At 41.3% G+C, this 17,587-nt stretch overlaps 1 protein-coding gene across 8 annotated transcripts in view; it reads left to right on the top strand.

Annotated features, from left to right (window-relative positions):
* Window positions 1-957: 957 nt before the first annotated feature.
* LOC146547363 (protein Shroom2-like) overlaps window positions 958-17,587 on the top strand; it is a 32,451-nt gene continuing 15,821 nt past the window's right edge. The window contains exons 1-5 of one of the 8 annotated variants that reach the window (XM_085263897.1): window positions 958-1,171; window positions 12,851-12,952; window positions 13,250-13,267; window positions 14,844-14,960; window positions 15,034-17,329. In XM_085263897.1, the coding sequence (XP_085120023.1) occupies window positions 1,161-1,171; window positions 12,851-12,952; window positions 13,250-13,267; window positions 14,844-14,960; window positions 15,034-17,329 (2,544 nt within the window). In that variant the 5' untranslated portion in view covers window positions 958-1,160. Of the gene's footprint in view, window positions 1,172-1,205; window positions 1,321-1,360; window positions 1,616-7,204; window positions 7,674-7,697; window positions 11,050-12,850; window positions 12,953-13,249; window positions 13,268-14,843; window positions 14,961-15,033; window positions 17,330-17,587 lie in introns of those variants that run through there. The other 7 variants (XM_085263899.1, XM_085263898.1, XM_085263902.1 and 4 more) reach the window with 7 other exon arrangements.

Here is a 17,587-nt window from a genome sequence, read left to right as displayed (position 1 = left end):
ATATCCAGTGTGAGGTTGAAAAGTGTTGTGAGAGGCTCTGCCACAAGAGGAAGAGTGAAGCAAAGCAGAATAATAATATAATAAATGATCATATCAGCATAAATATATCAGCACAGACAAAGTCCAGAGGTCCAGCTCAGCAAGTCTTATTAGTGACGACTGCTTGTCACAGCTGTCAATCAAACCAGTCATGCCAACTTAAAGCCTCAACAAAATCCCCCCAAATTTGTTTTTTTAAAAATGATCTACATGATGTACAGTTTGTATGAAGGTGGAAAATATCCATAAAGACGAGGAATGCTTGTTGTACCAGGTTGTAAACATGTTTATTTCTGCTGTAAAGTTGGACTTTTTAACATGGGAGTCTATAGGGACTGGTTCACTTTGGGGACAGCCTCTAGTGGACATCAGAGGAACTGCAGGTTTTCACCCTGGTGGTTGCTGCTTAATTTTTTGATGAGCATCTAAACTGTAATAAAGATGTGATATGCCTGTAGATATAAAAATGAGGACTCATAAGAAGAGCTTTGTACAGTTTTGAGTAAAAGTATTTGCACCTTCTTGATTTCTTAGTTTTTCCATATTTGTCACATTTGCATGTTATTAGCTATAGGGGGCAATTTCTTTTTTACACAGGCCCAGGTACATTTTTTAGGATTTTTTTTCCTAATAAATGAACTAATTTGCCAAATATTAACATTTGTTTCATGACTTAAAACATGTAGGTGTATAAATATGAAAAAAAAAAAACTATAAGAAATCAGGAATACAAATTCATTCTCACAGCGCTATGCACCCGTACAGATAACCTTCTTGATTACATGTGTCACCATGTCCTGTCCTGTCAGAAGAACATGCTCGTCTTCTTGCTTGCAAATGGCAACAGAGTCTTAGAGCTTGAATCCAATTACTCCCTGCAAAGCCACAGCGTGGACCCAGCTTTGCAGAGTGGGTTGAGTCAACAGGAGGGAAAGGTGGACTGGTGGTGTTTCAACAAGCTGCTGCTGGGAAGACCTTTAATCTGAGTGGGTTTAGAGAGCAAACGACGGGCTCAGAACAACAAGACGACCTTTAAAGCTCTCTGAGACACCGCTGAATTGCCGTGGGAGCTCCTTCAGTGCAGGCGTCCTCCCCTGTTTGCAGGAGGAGTGGTATAGTCCATGTTGCCTAGGTGAGTTGACACTGCTTAGTGGGATAGGCCGTATCAGCAGAGCCCATTGTTTTCAGGGGCTTTGGCTACTCAGACTCCTATGTGTGTGCATGTTTCCACTCTCTGGACATGTGTGGTTTTTAGAATAAAGAGAAGATTTCCACTCCCAGGTACTTCCTCTTTTCCTCTCTCTCTGTTTCTGTCTTTTTTATTCTGTCTTTTTTACTTCATCATCTCCTCTGATTCAATCAGTTGGTTTCCTCTCAAGTGGGATTAAATCAGAAAGCGGTGAATAACTTTGAGATAACGGCAGCTTTTCTCTGCCTAGATGATATATAAAGGTTGAGAAGCTGAGGCACATTTTACCAAAGCCTAACAAATAGCTTGAGGGGAATTTTTTCTGTTTTCCTTCATTTCATGCGGATTCACACTGAGGTGGAAAGAAGGTGGATGGCATTAATGCAGGTAAACCATATCTGTGTGGGTAACTGATTCTCCGATTTAGCGGATATGCTCGGTGTGGATTTAAGAGGCAAGTAATGTGTGTGGAGTCTTAAACCTGTTGCTCTGTGTTACCACAAAGATAAGTAAGCTGTTTTTTTCGAGCCTGCGTTCACGTTTGTTGGCAGGATTTTAGAGGGAAAAGGACATTTTTGATTTTACAGGGACTTTCCAAAAACCCCATCTCCTGACATTTATATAATTCAAAGTGAGACTGATGTGGTGTTTTAAAGGCTTATCGTTAGCTTAAAATGTTCACAGATTTGAGCGCCTATTACACAGTTCTTAGATTTTAAAAGCTGCAATGATACAAAGTGCTAAAAAAAGACACCCATAAAAAGAGAATGAAATCAAGCGCGTCTTCAGGGATTGTTTCTTAGATGCTGTTGGAAATAAATAGTACATAAACATAATTTTTAGGAGACTGGTTTGCTGCTTAACAGCTGGAGTTGAATGAAAGCTTCTGAAAACAACTTCAATTCCCTCTGAATCTATATGTTAATTTCCTGGGGAAAGCTTCAGGTTTCAGAACATTTTCCTCACTTTAGGCATAAATATTGTTTTAGTGTAAAGTGCTGACTTTTAGTAATTTCATTACATATAGTGTGAAATGTTACATTTAATGGAAACTGGTCAGATGAAATTTACTTGATTGGTCAGTTTATAACAAGCACATGTTCCTTAATGATTCATTTTTTAATAAATATCCTTTTAATGTTATATATTAAGTTGTATAAAGTTATATTAATCAGAATTATTGCTTTGTGTTTCTTGGGACTGAAGTAGTGTTAGTGAGCACAGGATCACAGCAGTGTCCTGGATACAAACATAATACAAACATCTTTGTGGACTTTGTTGTCTGCAGTTTGCTGTTGTCATTTCAGCCTCCTGGACTCTTTTGCTTCGCTTTTTCATCTGTATTCACATCAGACTTTAAAACAAAGCAACAAAGTGCTGAGCAACAAAGTGCTGAGCAATAATAAAGGCAACAAACATGAAAACTTAAAATAGTAAAATGGAATTAAGAGCAATTTCAGATTCAGACACAAGTATAGTAGCAAGTATATAAAATCAACCAAAATAATAATAATTACTATGTTAAGTAAAGATTATTTATTAAGTGTGTTTCACAGACAGCCACAAAGTGCAGTACACACAAAAAAAGAGTAAAACAAATGAGAGTGCCATAGTAGCTAATGTACAGAGACAGTAAGACACAATAAAATAAACAGATCGTTAAAAGTAAATAAATAAATAAATTATGATGATAATGATACTACTACTACTACTACTTCTACTACTACTAATAATAATAAGAAGAAGAATAATAATAAGAATAATAAGAATAAGAATAATTATTATTATTATTATTATTTATCCAGGTAAAAAATCTCATTGAGATTAAAAATCTCATTTCCAAGAGAGACCTGGCATTATTATTATTATTATGATTATTAGTTTTAAATGCCCAATAGAAACCCTGTTTAAACAAAACAGGAGTGCAGAAAGTCAGCTAAATAGTAGTAGCTAATGGTAGTGCTAGCCCGGGTTCCACACACTGAAAGGCACTGTCTTCTCCAGTCTTTAATTGTGTACGAGGAACACTAGCAAATTCTTAGCCTGTGAATGAAGAGATTTCCCAACAGTTGTAGGGCCCAGACAACAAAGGCTCAATCACCTTTAGTGACTAGAAGAGCCTTTGGGCAGCACGGTGGCACGGTGGTTAGCACTGGTGCCTCACAGCAAGAAGGTCCTGAGTTAAATTCCACCATCAGGCCGGGGTCTTTCTGTGTGGAGTTTGCATGTTCTCCCCGTGTTTGCGTGGGTTCTCTCCGGGTACTCCGGCTTCCTCCCACCGTCCAAAGACATGCAACTTGTGGGGATAGGTTGATTGGATAATCCAAATTGCCACTAGGTGTGAATGTGCGAGTGAATGTGAGTGCGAATGGTTGTCTGTCCCTGTGTGTTAGCCCTGCGACAGACTGGCGACCTGTCCAGGGTGTACCCCGCCTTTCGCCCTATGACAGCTGGGATAGGCTCTAGCGCCCCCCGCGACCCTGAAAAGGATAAGCGGAAGCGAATGGATGGATGGATGGAAGAGCCTTTGGGATTGGTCCAAAGTCAAGCCAGAAGGTCTCAAGCAGCAGCCGGGCTCAAGCTCAAACTAACAGATAGGAAGCGAAGGCTGCAAGGACTGGTGTGGTGTGGTTGTGCTACGTGTTTAAAAGCCTGATAGCAGCATTCTGTGTCCCTTAGGATAACTGATAACTGGATCCTGTTCAACATATTCAGACTATCTTGCCTTTATCTGGTTTCCCTTATCCTAACATTGATAATCAGGCTCAGCGGTCACATGAAGATTATTATCAGCTCAATGATTGTGTTCACATGAAAGTGTTAAGTTCAGGTCTGCTAGGAGCAGAGAGGCTGATTTTACAAAGGAAGGTAGAACCACGGTGTTAGAAAAGTGTGTGATGCTTCTCAGTATCACACCTCTGTCATGAAGGCGCAGTAGAGTCTGGCAGTAGTTCCATTAAGACGTTCAGCTCCATCCACAAAGCTCCATTCTTCTACACCAAAAAAAGGGTTGACCAATCAGACATGTACATCTTAAAACCCCTGAAGGTTCTCATCTATGTAGTTTCTATGATGTTGCTTAGCAACCACCCACAAAACTGCTACATTTGTAGCCACATTTTGACTTTACGGCATAACAAAAAGATCTCATTTAGACCCACAAAACTTAGATAATGTGCCACAGCCTGGCAATCACCTAACAGAAGTAACAGCAGAACCTCAACATTGCACAGGACCCATCAAAAAACTGGCTAATTATTATACTGAATCACATTTTGTCACTGCTTTAAGTATATCAGTTTGCCAACAGCCTGAAAACAAATTTAAAAAAAGCTGTAGCATGGACATATAGTAGTAGAATTAAATTGTATATTTATTGTTAAAGCTCATTGTAAAGAGTAAAGAGTTTATCTGATCTGCTGTTTTCTGGAGATTTGATAGATCAGCAGGAGGTGATTTCATACTTACTAATGCCTAAATTTGATCAGGTTAAGACTAAAATTAGGTTGCTGGGGTTTTTGTAAAGATACTTGAGACTGTGACTCTGAATTAGTCAAAATTGAAGATGTTCCAGATGTTTGGTGATCACGTATTTGAACAAAGTTTTTGCACGTTTCTCGGCACTGCATTCGATTCCTCTTCTCTCCTCTTTGTTGTTCTTTTTTTTAAAAAGCTATTTCTTTGTTTCCCATGGCGGGCAGTGACACATCGATAAGCCCAGCTGTGATGACGCTGGCACTTTCTTTTGTGTAGGCAGCGTTCACAGCTCAACGGGGGCGAGATCAGCCCCGCAGACGGCCGCTTGTTTGGGTTCCAGTGTCAGCAAGATGGTGAATCAGCAGCATGTGAAAGGGTGAGGGAGGAATGGAGTGACACAGGGAGTGGTGATGTCATATGAGTGATAAATAATCAAACATTTCTTGCATATGTCAGTATCCTGCTGTGGGTCAGCTAATTAATTACAAATAGAAAAGTTTGCTCGTCTTGTTGGGAAAACAAAAATAAATTGGGTACTGAGCTGTCTCAGTTACAAAGTTGAGCTTTTTAAAGAAGCTATGCAGAAGGTTCCCTGTGCAAATACTGACACTTCTGGGTATGATGCATCAGGGAAAAACATGTGAAAAAAATCTTCTGTCTTTTTATTCCCTGAGGACAAGATTATTATGAAACAGTGCTAAAAAGCAGAAACTGACGTTTCGAAAATAGAAGAAACTGCAGTTCCTCTAGTGGCCACTTGGGGCTTGATTCAAGACTCAAGTGGCCGCTAGAGTCCCCATAGTTGAGACGTCCATCTTTACAGTAAAAGTAAACGTGTTTCCATCCTACTACAAAAAAGATTTTAATCTCTAAGTTTCCCCTTTCAGAAAATCTCTGAGCAAGGTGAATTTTATTATAACTAATTAATTAACAACAGTACTGAGAGCACACTCGCCCATAAAATAATTAAGTGGAATTTAAATGTTTATTTTACCACTCTGTGCACTAAATCCCAAGACTCATGATTTTCTGGAGCATTAATCTTACCTTTGCAACAGTGTTGTATTTTTACGTTCTTTATAGAGTTTTATCACCATTTTACATAATAATGTCTCTGATTGGAGTAGGTGGTGCTCATAGGGATCATTTATGCAGAAGAAGAGTCACATGACACGTGAAATCCCCGTTGTTATGTGAGCGTGCACAGAGCCTGACGTAGAAAGTGTGGCTTAACAGAAAAAGTTGATAACCACCTTCATGATACCTGTTATCTCCAACTGTGGTTTTAGGATTTGCCAAAACAGCCTGGCTGATCTTCCTAATGTGCACCTCGGATTTACCTCCAAACAACATCCATGCATGTCTGGTATTTGTGGGTTCAAACACTGCTATAATTGAAGGCTCACATGTGCTTTTGCCAGTTTTACATGCAATGCAGTATAACACATGTTGTGAATCAAATATAAAGATCAGACGTGGCTCTGCTTTTCTGACTTTTTAAATCACAAGTTGGACAATAGTAGATCGTCTGGGTCTGAATTAGCTGTGAAATTGTTTAAAGTTAAACTAACTGGACACATACATCAGTATTGGTCAACCTAGCAAATTAAATTAATGGTGCATTCATCAAAAGCTCCCATAAAAACCTGAAACCCATCTTTACTGTTTTGCCTTGTTGGCCTAAAACAGCAAGAATTGGAGGAAAGATTGGCTCTTGGAATAAAAGCATGTACTCACTGTATGGCTATAGCGAAGCAGCCTCAGACCTTTGTGTGGTTCCTGTGGTGTTTTAAAGTTGGCGTATCAAAACTGTTGACTTGTGTGAATGTTTACAACACAGTAAAGAAGCTTATTTGTCTCATTTTTAGAGCAGCCGCATATTTAAGTGAACGTGATAAGGTGGGGGATTTGAACAGTAACATGCCTTCACACACAGTTTTTAAACTGCTGCAGAGCTGTCACCGTCTCCTCCCCCTCTTTGGAGGAGTTATCTCAGGGTGAGGCAGTCACTCAGCCTCTGCCCCCTCAGTCTGACATTTGCTGGTATCTCTGAAAACAGACGTGGACCTGGGCCAAACATTCCTGTCTGTGCAGTAGTTCCTGGGAAGGACACAGAAGGAGATGTCAGCAGTGGGAAAAAACAAGGGTTGTGTGAGAAAAACCGTTCATAGAAAAATGTGTTAGTTTTAGAGGTTAAAACCAAGAATGTTTTTGAGAGGTTGACATGAGCCACTGATTTCTAGACTTTTTGACCACCGTGTTTGATTTTTCTGAGCCAGAAGTGTACATTTTTGAATGATCACTGGCTCCTGTCCAGTTGGGCATTTTAGCTTCAGATACTACAGGGATTGAGTCCTTTTTAAAGACGGCCTCAAGTGGCCACTAGAGGAACTGCGGATTTTGGCCCTCTGAAGTTTTTACTCTCAGCTAAAATTTAGTGGCATGTTTTCAAAGCACATCATCCAGGTAGTGTCACATTTTATGACACGAATGGCTTAATCCCACATTCCCATGATCGTGCTTGCTCTGTCTTCATTTACTTTCCCAGCAGCCTCAGTGGCTCTCTGCAGAGGCAGCAACTCCCAGACCAAACACTAGATTACAGCAAGGACGCTGGACAGGACAATAACTCCTCCTCCCCTTCATTTTCTCAAATCCCCCACTTCCTCAAGGAAATCTCCTCCCCTGAGGAGGAGTGTGTTTGTGTGTGTGTGTTCAGACTGGGAGCAGCAGGAGAAGGAGGAGGAGGAGGAGGAGGCAGTAGCTCTTGAGTCATGGGGTTGTCAGATTCCTCTGGGTGCTCGTCTCCATCAGGCTGGTGGGAGTACTCATGTTTAAGTGCGTCTTTTTTTGTCCTCAAGTGTTTTTTAAAAAGAAGCGGGTGTGGAGAAATGGAGGGAAAGTGTGCACTGTGAACCAAAACTATCAGCTTACACGTACACATGAAACAACTTGTTTCATGTAGCTGGTAAGTTAATGTTTAGTCCTTCATTAATATCATTGTTTAGTTAAAATAATAGTCCTGATTTCTGTCAGATAGATCTGAAGACTTGCTGCTGTCTAGAGCAGGTGTGTTTTAGATATTTATACGTTTTTGACCTTCTAAGCCTTTTTCGACAGATACTTGGGGATTTTATTGTAAGTTTGAGCATTTCTTTCAGATGCAAGCTCTCTTTTAGGTCATTGAAAGCTGACCGCCTGCAAAAAAAAAAAAAACGCAAATAAAATCCCTCCAGGGTACACAGACTTTTGGAAACAGTGACAGAGATACCTGCGCTTGCTTCCTGATGTCGTCACACGGTGTCCTCCCCTGGCTCCAACTAAGCAACCAACCCTCTGCTTCCTCTGAACATCATGTGATGATGCAGAGATTATTACTGAAACTCGATGAAATGCCGCTCGGCTCTGAAAGGTGCTGGAGAGAGGATTCAAATACGGGTTACAAGTGTAAGCAGAGTAGTAGAATTAGCACTGAATTAGTGGTGGGGACAATTTTGAGCAATCAGAGAAAGGGTATAAATTATGACCATAGTGGGTTGCAAAGCAGCTGGCAGGGGCAGCAGAAATGGTTTTCACACTGAAGCAACTTAAAACTATGAGATATACCAACTGAATATAAAGAAGATGACAAGTACTGGCACTGAGATCAGCTGAAGCGTGCTCCATACTAGGATAAAGGTAATGGTAAAGTTCAGAGTTAACAGCAGATATACGTTATTAATAATTGAAGAGATCAGAAATAAATTGCTGAATCTGTTTCAGTCATTTTTAATTAATTAACAACATGTTATTACAGGAAAGCTTTCATTCAGAACTATCCCACTTCATTCCTAACGATCTATTACACAGTGCTGTGCAAAAGTCTTGAGCCACTCATCTTTTCTTTATATTTTGCTTCCAAGGAGCCAGACTTTCTTCTTTTTTTTAAAGTTCCCTTGAGGAGTGTTTCTTGGGACATTGGCTGCTTTTTCACTCATTTTCAGTCCAGTCCTCACACCTGACCATTTTCATAGGAATATTTTTTGTTTGTAAAGCCACTTAACTCTGACCTATGAATCAACACGACAATGATCACAGACACGCGTCAATGCTCGGATAGAAAAACACACAGTGGAACACTAGCATTCATGGATCTTGCTTTTCCTAGCAAATATAAAGAAATGAAGGCTGGTTCGAGACATATGCACGGCACGGTCTCTAATGATTAACATGTGGTCATAATGTGGACTCGTGGTTATCGTCGGGACTCTATTATTTGCAATAGAAGTGACAGTATCAGAGCGTCACAGCTGGTTACTAAGGGACTGAACTCTTTGTTTGTGTAACTGTTGTAGCACCTTTATTGCACCCTGTAAAAATCTTATCTTAAAGCATCAGCTGTTCTGTTTCTGCTAACTTTTGCAGATAGTGTAGCCTCAATACTCAAACACTACGCAAACTCTGCATTTTCTTATTTATTTATTTTTTTACCAAAGATTTACATTAGAAGATTCTGCTCCATGATTGGCACGGATTGGCTTTAACTCAGTAACCAATCAGGTGGGAATATTATCAGTTCTTCCTTTGACTGTAACCTCCATCTGTTTCACACGGTCCAACAAAGCTCTCGCTGTTTTTTTCAGATCCAGATTTTATTTACAGTAGTCAAATATTCACTAAGAAATCAAGACGAGTAGCTTCTAAAGATCATTTGTTACTTTTCACGCGGTTCAAGCGATAATGCTTGCTTGCATCCCAGGGTACATCTGGACTGTAGCTGGGTCGGAGAGCCAAATCATTTTATTATTAATCGTTTGGTAATCGGGCTGGTTCTTACTGTATTTACTTTTCCATTCTAATTGTCCTCTTGGAGCTTTACAGCTTTACTTTACACAACATGCCTCATTTAAGGCAAGCATTTTTTTTTAGCATTTGCCCTCTGATGAACATGAATGCATGGGAAGCAACTTCAAGTCCAGTATCTTGCCCAAGAACACTTTAGCATGCAGACTGGAGCAGCCAGGGATCGTCCCACCAACCTCCCGAGCAGTAGAACACCTGCTGTTCCTCCTGAGCTACACCCTTTTACAAAAATGCTTAATATCAGCCATCCACTGCAAGTGACTGGGAGCCTGCTGCTTCTGTTCTGCTTCAGCAATAGGCCCAACTGGAAGCTGACTGTATCGCTCTCACAGCCATGTGGGTCAGCCACGTTTCAGTTTCAGGTTCAGTTCTTCCTGAATGAACGCGGTGCGGCTCGTATTTCCTGGAAGCAATATCTGTGACAGCACAGCTGCGCCCCCCTGACAATAGACCCTCAGCGCTTTAGAAAGAGGGGACATTTGCATTTTCTTTGTGCAGCAGCTTGTTTGGAGCTCTCACTTTTTGTGTCGCATGGAGGGGAGGCAGTGTTGGTGATTAAATACAGATATCGACTCTGTAGAAACAGCAAATGATTGTGCAGATGTGGAAAAACGTAAAGAAATATGGGAGGCTAATGTTAAAATAAATTCACCCAGGCCCAACACTAGTCACTCATATCTCAGCTGTATTTGTTTTGATCCTCTGTTTTCTAATGTATGTTCTGTTACAGTGTAAAAGCAGACTTTCTGCATTCCCATCACGGTGCTCCATGGCTCTACTTTACTGCACTACAGGCTCAGCTCAGGTTGAAAGTATGAAACCTTGTGCAGAGAATATCGCACTTAGTGTTGCCAGACCCAAAATGTTTGATGCTGATCTTCAGGAAATGATGTGAAGCAAACAGGGAAAGTGTCGAATGTTGATTAGATACCAGTGAAGTTAAGACAGAGAGCAAGACTTAAAACAAGTTATAATGTTAATATAGCCAGGCAACAAAATACCTCGCTATCCCATTAATTTGGCTTCATAGTGCACTCCTCAGATCCCAAATTAAGAAAGCTGCTTATAAACTCCAAACGCTCCATTTTTACCAAACTGTACAATAAATAAAGTTTACCAGATTTGTAGTAGGAAAGAGTTTTGAACCTCCAGATCACAAAACAACACAGCAAAGGGCACCAAAGACCAAAAACCAAAACATTTATTGAATCAATCAAACCTTTGGATGCTTATAAATACATACAATTTAAAAAAAACATACAATTTGAAAAAAAAATCTCATTATTATCTGAAAAAGTTTGACTTACTAAACTTCTGAGAAAATAATAAGTATAAATATTTAGATAATGCTTGAAAATTTGTTCCATCACAGCGAATCATGGAAGGCGGCCAGTATCGCTGTCCCGCTTGAAGCGAGGGAAAATACCTCCCTGCATTCCTTTGCTGAAAGAATGTGGCGTCGCCATCGCGGCCTGGCAGGATTAATGTTTGGCTCAGGGCAGGTAAAAGTCTCATCTGGTCCAGATATTTCGTTCCTGGACTAATAAACAGCAGTGTGTGTTTTAAAGCACCAGCTAAGATGAAAAAGAAAGCTAGTTTGATATCAAGGAGTGGTATCAAAGAGAGGTTTGGGGGTGTCCAACTCAGATCTAATTTTTCTAAGCTGCTAAGCTCCATCGGGACCATATGTCTCTGACAGATCCGTCTTTTAATTTGAAAGTCCTTCACAGTAAGAGACGGATCAAGTCCAGGAGCCAGTAAACCTGCTCGCTTGACCTTTAGACATCATTCTGGATTAAATGTTCCTCACAAGTTAACAGCTTACACTTGAAAACAATGACAAGACGGCTCAGTTAAATGTCACACATCACGGTCCAACTTGTTTCTCACAAAGACTGCAATTAAACGACAACTGTAGCTTTAAACTTGCATTATTTTTAAGGACCAGCAGGGGCCAACTGCGAGCTAGACAAGTAAAATATAAAAGTGCCCAAAAACCCCCAAATTTTCTTAATCCTTTTGTGTATTTTGTGTAAATTGGTATGAACCAATTTAAAAAAACAAAACAAATATCTAAAGCAGATAGCAGAAAAAACTTTTTTCACCAGGTGTAGCATGAATGACTGCGAGTCAGGTTTCACTCTGTAAAAGTTATGAAAATACCGTTTATGCTGTCCTTCACATTTTCCAAAGTTGTAGAAGATTGGAGTCTCTGCCAGGCCAATTCTGGCCTCCAGGCATCGTATTTGACACCTGTGTCCTAGAGCAGCGGTCCCCAACCTCTACTGCGCCACGGACCGGTTTAATGTCAGACAATATTTTCACGGACTGGCCTTTAAGGTGTCGTGGATAAATACAACAAAATAAAATGATACGACCAAGACAAAAACTATGGTATTTTGTAAATATAATAATAATAAACATGAATTCACTGTGTAATTGTGTAACTTTATTAGCAGCGTCCTCCTGAAATCTGCCAACAACATTGAGAGTAACATCCTCCTCTCTGCCCCTTAATGCTCTCTCTGGTCGCTATGGTAACGCGTAAATATTTCTTTCAAAATAAGACACACAACTACAACACGGGAAAACACCCAGGGAAACAGAGTTAACAATAAAATCCCTGAAAAACATAAATTTCACACCCGAGCCTCAACTCTCGCAGCCCGGTACCAAACGACTCACGGACCGGTACTGGTCTGTGGCCAGGGGTTGGGGACCGCTGTCCTAGAGTATTGTTCAGATGTTGGTGGAAGTTGCACATAACCTGTGAATTATGAAGAATCGTGTGCCGGATCAGAGTCACTGACATTCTGGTTAAAAGCTGCTGTATAACTAATATTATCCTTATATGCTGAGCTTAGTTATTAGCCGGCTAGAAACTGATGAGAGCAGGGTAGTCACAGTGAAGAAATAAAAGGAATCCATGAGAACCAATGATTACCAAATAAAACAGGAAATAGATTTAAGCATAACTATCCAGAACCATTTAGAGGTTTATGGGAAAACCGTCCTCAGCAGCCTCACTCTGTCACCTCAGTAAACACTTTCCAGATGACTTCATGAGCTCAACTGCTAATATCAGATCATTCTGGGGGGGAAAGTGAGGCTTATTTTGTAAATCAAGGTCACATGTAGACTGAAAAAGGAAAGGAGGTGTACGTGTCCCTGTGGGGAAAAACCAGAGCATCTGGAAATTAATAAGTAAAAAACTACATTTGATTGACATCTTTTATTCTAACGCTTGACTTTTCCTCCACCTTTTCTTCTTCCTGCTTCTCTTCTTCGCCCACTGCCCATCAGGGTTAAAATGGTAGATGTTGTGTCACCAAGTACAATGCCATCAGAAACTGAGGTGCATGTGGCGAGGAGCTTTCTCACCAAGATTTTGCGAAGCTCTATGAGGTACCATCCAGTTAGCTTGTGTCTGGCTGTGTTTACTGGTAGTTTCTTGGTGGACCTACATGGCGTCAGATCATTGTGCTTTGTGTTCTTTTGTAGTAGTTTAATGTGTATGGTGCTAGCTGTCCAAGTATCTTTAGTTTACTTGCACATTTGTGTCTGTCATCAGTTCTGTGATGTGGGAATTACCAGATTTTACACGTACAGCGCATTAACATGACTTGCTTGCATGGTTTTCTTGTGGTTTGATATGTTGTGGAAAAATTAATGTCTATGATCCTTTTTCAACATGCTCTCCAGGAAGAACCGCTTCAAGGGGTACGTGCATGTTTGATGTGAGCAAAATTACACTGTGAAGCTGTCGATTTACCTTTGTGGAGTCTTACCTATCAAGGTACTGATGATGTTTAAAATAGGGTTTGCAGGCCTGAGGCACACAGTGAGCACCCCCCCCCCCCCCCCCCCCCAACAAATAATTAGTTGTTATTCGAGATCACAAATGTGTTACTAAAAAATAAAAAAAAATTTCATCTGCAAAAGTTGCTCTTTGCAGTTTAAACAAACGGCATATCTGAATATTAGGAATGATCATGATTTTTAATTATTCAAATATTCATTAAACTTCAAGTCACTGAGTGCCCTGTCATTCTAGGTGTTGTTGTGATATTGTTAACTATGAAAATGTTTCCTATCATGTGTTTGTCAATCTGCTTCTACTTTTCATAGCTTTTCCTATTAATTAGTATGGACAATAGAAATGAAACATAGCAGGTTTTTTTATTTTATTGTAGAAAATGTATTTTAAGAAAAATATTAGCTCGTACTGAATCTGATGGCAGCGAGACGTTTCAACAAACATAGGACGGGGTCATGTTTACCACTGTGTAGCATCCTCTCTTTTTTTAACAAGTCTACAAACATCTGGGAATTGAGGAGACCTACTTCTGGACTTTTGTCCTTGATATGCAAGGCCTTCCCTGAAAAAGACGTCAGGCATATGTTGCTCTAAAACTTGTAGATACCTTTTAGCACTGCTGGTGGCTTTCCAGATGTGCAAGCTGCCAGTTTTCATTTAAAAGTATAGTTAATAACATTACATTTTTGAATATCTCTCATAGAGATATGAGAAAGACAACAGAGCTATTAAAATATTAAGACCCCACTCAGTCATTATAGTCAACACAATAGCTTGGTCACTTCAGTGTTAAGTTATAGCAAATATTAAACAATATGTAAGTATATTTTCTCTAGAAATATATATTTTCCCCTGGTTTTGCTATCGCCTGTTAAGATGTAAAATGCTAGTACTTCCAGAGAGTGCAACTACAACCAACAAAACTGGTTGCCAGCCATCATTGAATAACATCCCACTACTCGCTATCAGGCATCCGACCGCTAAATCATATATGGTGCTGTGAGATTAGATTCTGCTGACGATTTTAGCTGTCAAAAAGTGTCACTGAAAGAGGAACTCATTCAAAAAAATGATTAAAACGTGGGTGCAGAGCAAACGCTGCCAGGTCACAAGTCTGCTACAACTACAGTTATTAATTTTAGTGTTTTTGGACAGTGTAGCTATATAATTCTTACCAGTTCTTTGTAAATATTTGTGTAATGGTGCCATAAATTTTATCTAATGATCACGGGTTGTTTTGTTTGTTTTTCCTTGCATTTCTGTGGATTGGAGTAATAAGACTATTTACACTGTTTAAAATACTCTATTGTCCTGAAACGATTGAATACACAGTGGTATCAGGGGGAAGGATTTGGATGATGGTGGCCTGCAAAGCCCATGAAGAAATGTTAACCTGTAGAACTCAGTGAACTCTTGTCTTCTATGAAAGAATTTGAGAAAGAGTATTGAGAAATTGTTTGCTGTGCTTCTGCTTTGCAGGAAGAATGACCCAGGCTCACGTCCTCATTCCTGGTATGCCTCGAAGCTGACAGAGGAGGAGCCTCCTGAGAGAGAGGCTACCCAAGCCCCAGTCTGGCAGCCAAAGCATGAAGCAAGGTGAGCTTTTTTGGTGGTTTACCTTGTCTTTAGTAGACAGATCACAATATTTTTTTCTTATCATCCCCTCCAGGCCCAAAGAGTCGTCCACTCAAGGAGATCAGAACATTCAGCATCAGCAAACCAGTCAGATCAGTTCAGTGAAAAACATGGAGAAACTTGAGCGTCCCTCACATCCCTACCCAGCAGGTCGTCTTTCCCCAAATAAATACACCAGCAGTGCTGAGCCAATCTGTGGACTGGGACCAGGCAAGAGGGACTCTGGGTTTAGCTGCTTCTCAAGTGGCTCCAGCCCCCCTGTTCATGACCTTAATGCATCTGGTAGAAAGGGAACAAGCACTGAAAGCATTTTCTTCAAGGGTGTTCACAATGAAGGACCTCAGCAGAATGAGCGGCCCAGATATCTGCAGCCAACACTGGGGAACGGAGGCTGGAAGGAGCAGCCAGCATCTCGTGTTTCCATTGCAGGGAGACCCAACGTAGGACCAGTGTGGCAGGTACCAGACAGGAAAAAGTCTCAGTCTCCTCCTCCGCCACCTCCTCCCCTGCGTAGTGACAGTTTTGCAGCTACAAAGGTGTTTCCATACTCTGAAGGTCCAGCAAAAAGCCACGGCACATCATTTGAAAAACTGCCAGAAAGTAACCACCACAATGGCATCAGATCCCATCAGGAGAAATCCTCAGAAACCAGACGTAGCTTCAACCCAATACCTGCCAAAGACTTCCTCCATCCAAACATGCCGGCTGATTACAACCACAACCAGCTCAACCCCAACAAACACTTCTCTTTGTCCAGCAGTGATGTCAGACAGTTTCATTACACCCAACCACCTGCCCACCAGAGGCAGTTCAGTGATGAAAGTCCCTTCTACTTCCTGCAGACTGGAAAGGCTCCTCCCACCAAGACTCAAAGTGTAGGAAGCTACTACCGCAGCCTCCAGGATCTGCCCACAAATGCTTTCAGCCGCAGGCAGATGCCGCACTCTGCAGCATCCATGGTAAGCACTGCTACAAACCCAAACCTGGAGAGTGGAGGGCATAAGAGATACTACGGTCTTGCAAGTAAGACTGCGCAGTACAAGGCTAGGCAGGGCAAAACTGAAAGCCGGATGACAGAAACAGAGAAACACCACTGGGTGAACAGCAATGAAACAGGGTACCCAAGTTCTCTGAAGACTAACACTAAGGCAAAGTACTCACTGCCTCAGTCCCAAATACCTTATATTGAAAATAAGGAATGCCATACCCATTCCCACTTTGGGAATGGACTTCACTACAACCACCAGACCTCTGAAATTTCTGTTCAAAGACGTAGTCCAGAGGATACTGCAAAGAGAGGTGAAGGTCACACTAATGACATGAAAATACAGTTTCCAGTACATCAAGTCAAAGATCACAAGGCTAATCTTCCAAGACATCAAGACCCATGGGTCCCTCAAGAAGACCAACGAATAACTGCCCTGAAAACTCCACTCCTCCACTCCCTGACTCTGGAAAACAAGACTCTGGCAGCAACAACCACAACTGTCTTGTCCACCCAGGACACCAGTGACACCATGGCTGCTAGCAGTGGAAAAGCAAATCGCCGCAGTGACCGTTATGCCACCACCCTTCGGAAAGAGATCCAGCAGAAGCGAGCCCAGCTGCAAAAGAGCCGCAGTGCTGCAACTCTGACTTGTGATGCAGAGGATGAGGATGCAGAGGAATGGAGATCTATGGAAGCTTCTGCATCTTCTGCTGCTTCCTATTCAAATACTTACAAGGACCACCTGAAAGAGGCGCAGGCCAGGGTCCTCCAGGCCACTTCCTTCCAGAGACGAGACCTAGAACCCCAGGGACCAGAGGCCTCTGTGCTTAAAACCTCAAATGGGCGCACTAGAGGACGTAAGCGATGTCAACTGGCAAAGAGGACGCACTCGTTTTCAGAGCCTGACAAAATAGACAAAGTGGGAGTGGAAGGAGAATCCCAAGCAGGCACATTTGGTGAGCGGAGGAAGTTCTTTGAGGCGAAACCAGCCTTTTCCAGGCCTGTACTGAAGTCAAGTCAGAGTGCAAACTCGAACACAGACCTGGATGAGTCGGGCAAACCCCAAGAGAGAGCACCTTCTATAGGGTCTGTTGAGCCTCCTCCATCCACAGACCCCAACCACCTCAACCCTGGACATAACGAAGTCTTACTAGAGCAGCAGAGGCTCGGAACATTTGCTGAGTATCAGGCCACATGGAACAAGCAGAAGAAGTCATCGGAAGGCAAGACGCAAGGGCGGTATCACTCAGCGGAGAATATCTTAGATGCAGGTGCAGAAGAGAAGGCCATCTGCATCCATGAGAGATCCAGATCTTCGCCTTCTGCAGACTTCTATACACAGGTGAACAAGATTAGGATGGTTTTTATATTCTAGACCACCAAACAACAAAAAAGTATAAAAGTAGGTTGGAAGATAACCTTAAGTTGTAAAGCATATTTGGTTGTTGGTTAGGTTTGGGCAACTAAAAAGTCCTATTTAAGATAAGGGAAAAATGGAGTCACAGTTATAAGAAGCCTTTATGACACTACTCTTGAGAAGTAAAAATATGCACAACAAATACCCTAAAGTGTACTAAGTATTTAAATGAGCAAACTGATG

Source organism: Mchenga conophoros, linkage group LG23, assembly GCF_057382185.1.
Source record: "Mchenga conophoros isolate Kocher_MC1m ecotype Shallow Benthic linkage group LG23, M_conophoros_male_GT1.1, whole genome shotgun sequence".
In the NCBI taxonomy this organism is placed as follows: domain Eukaryota; kingdom Metazoa; phylum Chordata; class Actinopteri; order Cichliformes; family Cichlidae; genus Mchenga; species Mchenga conophoros.
This window is presented reverse-complemented; position numbering and strand designations above follow the sequence as displayed.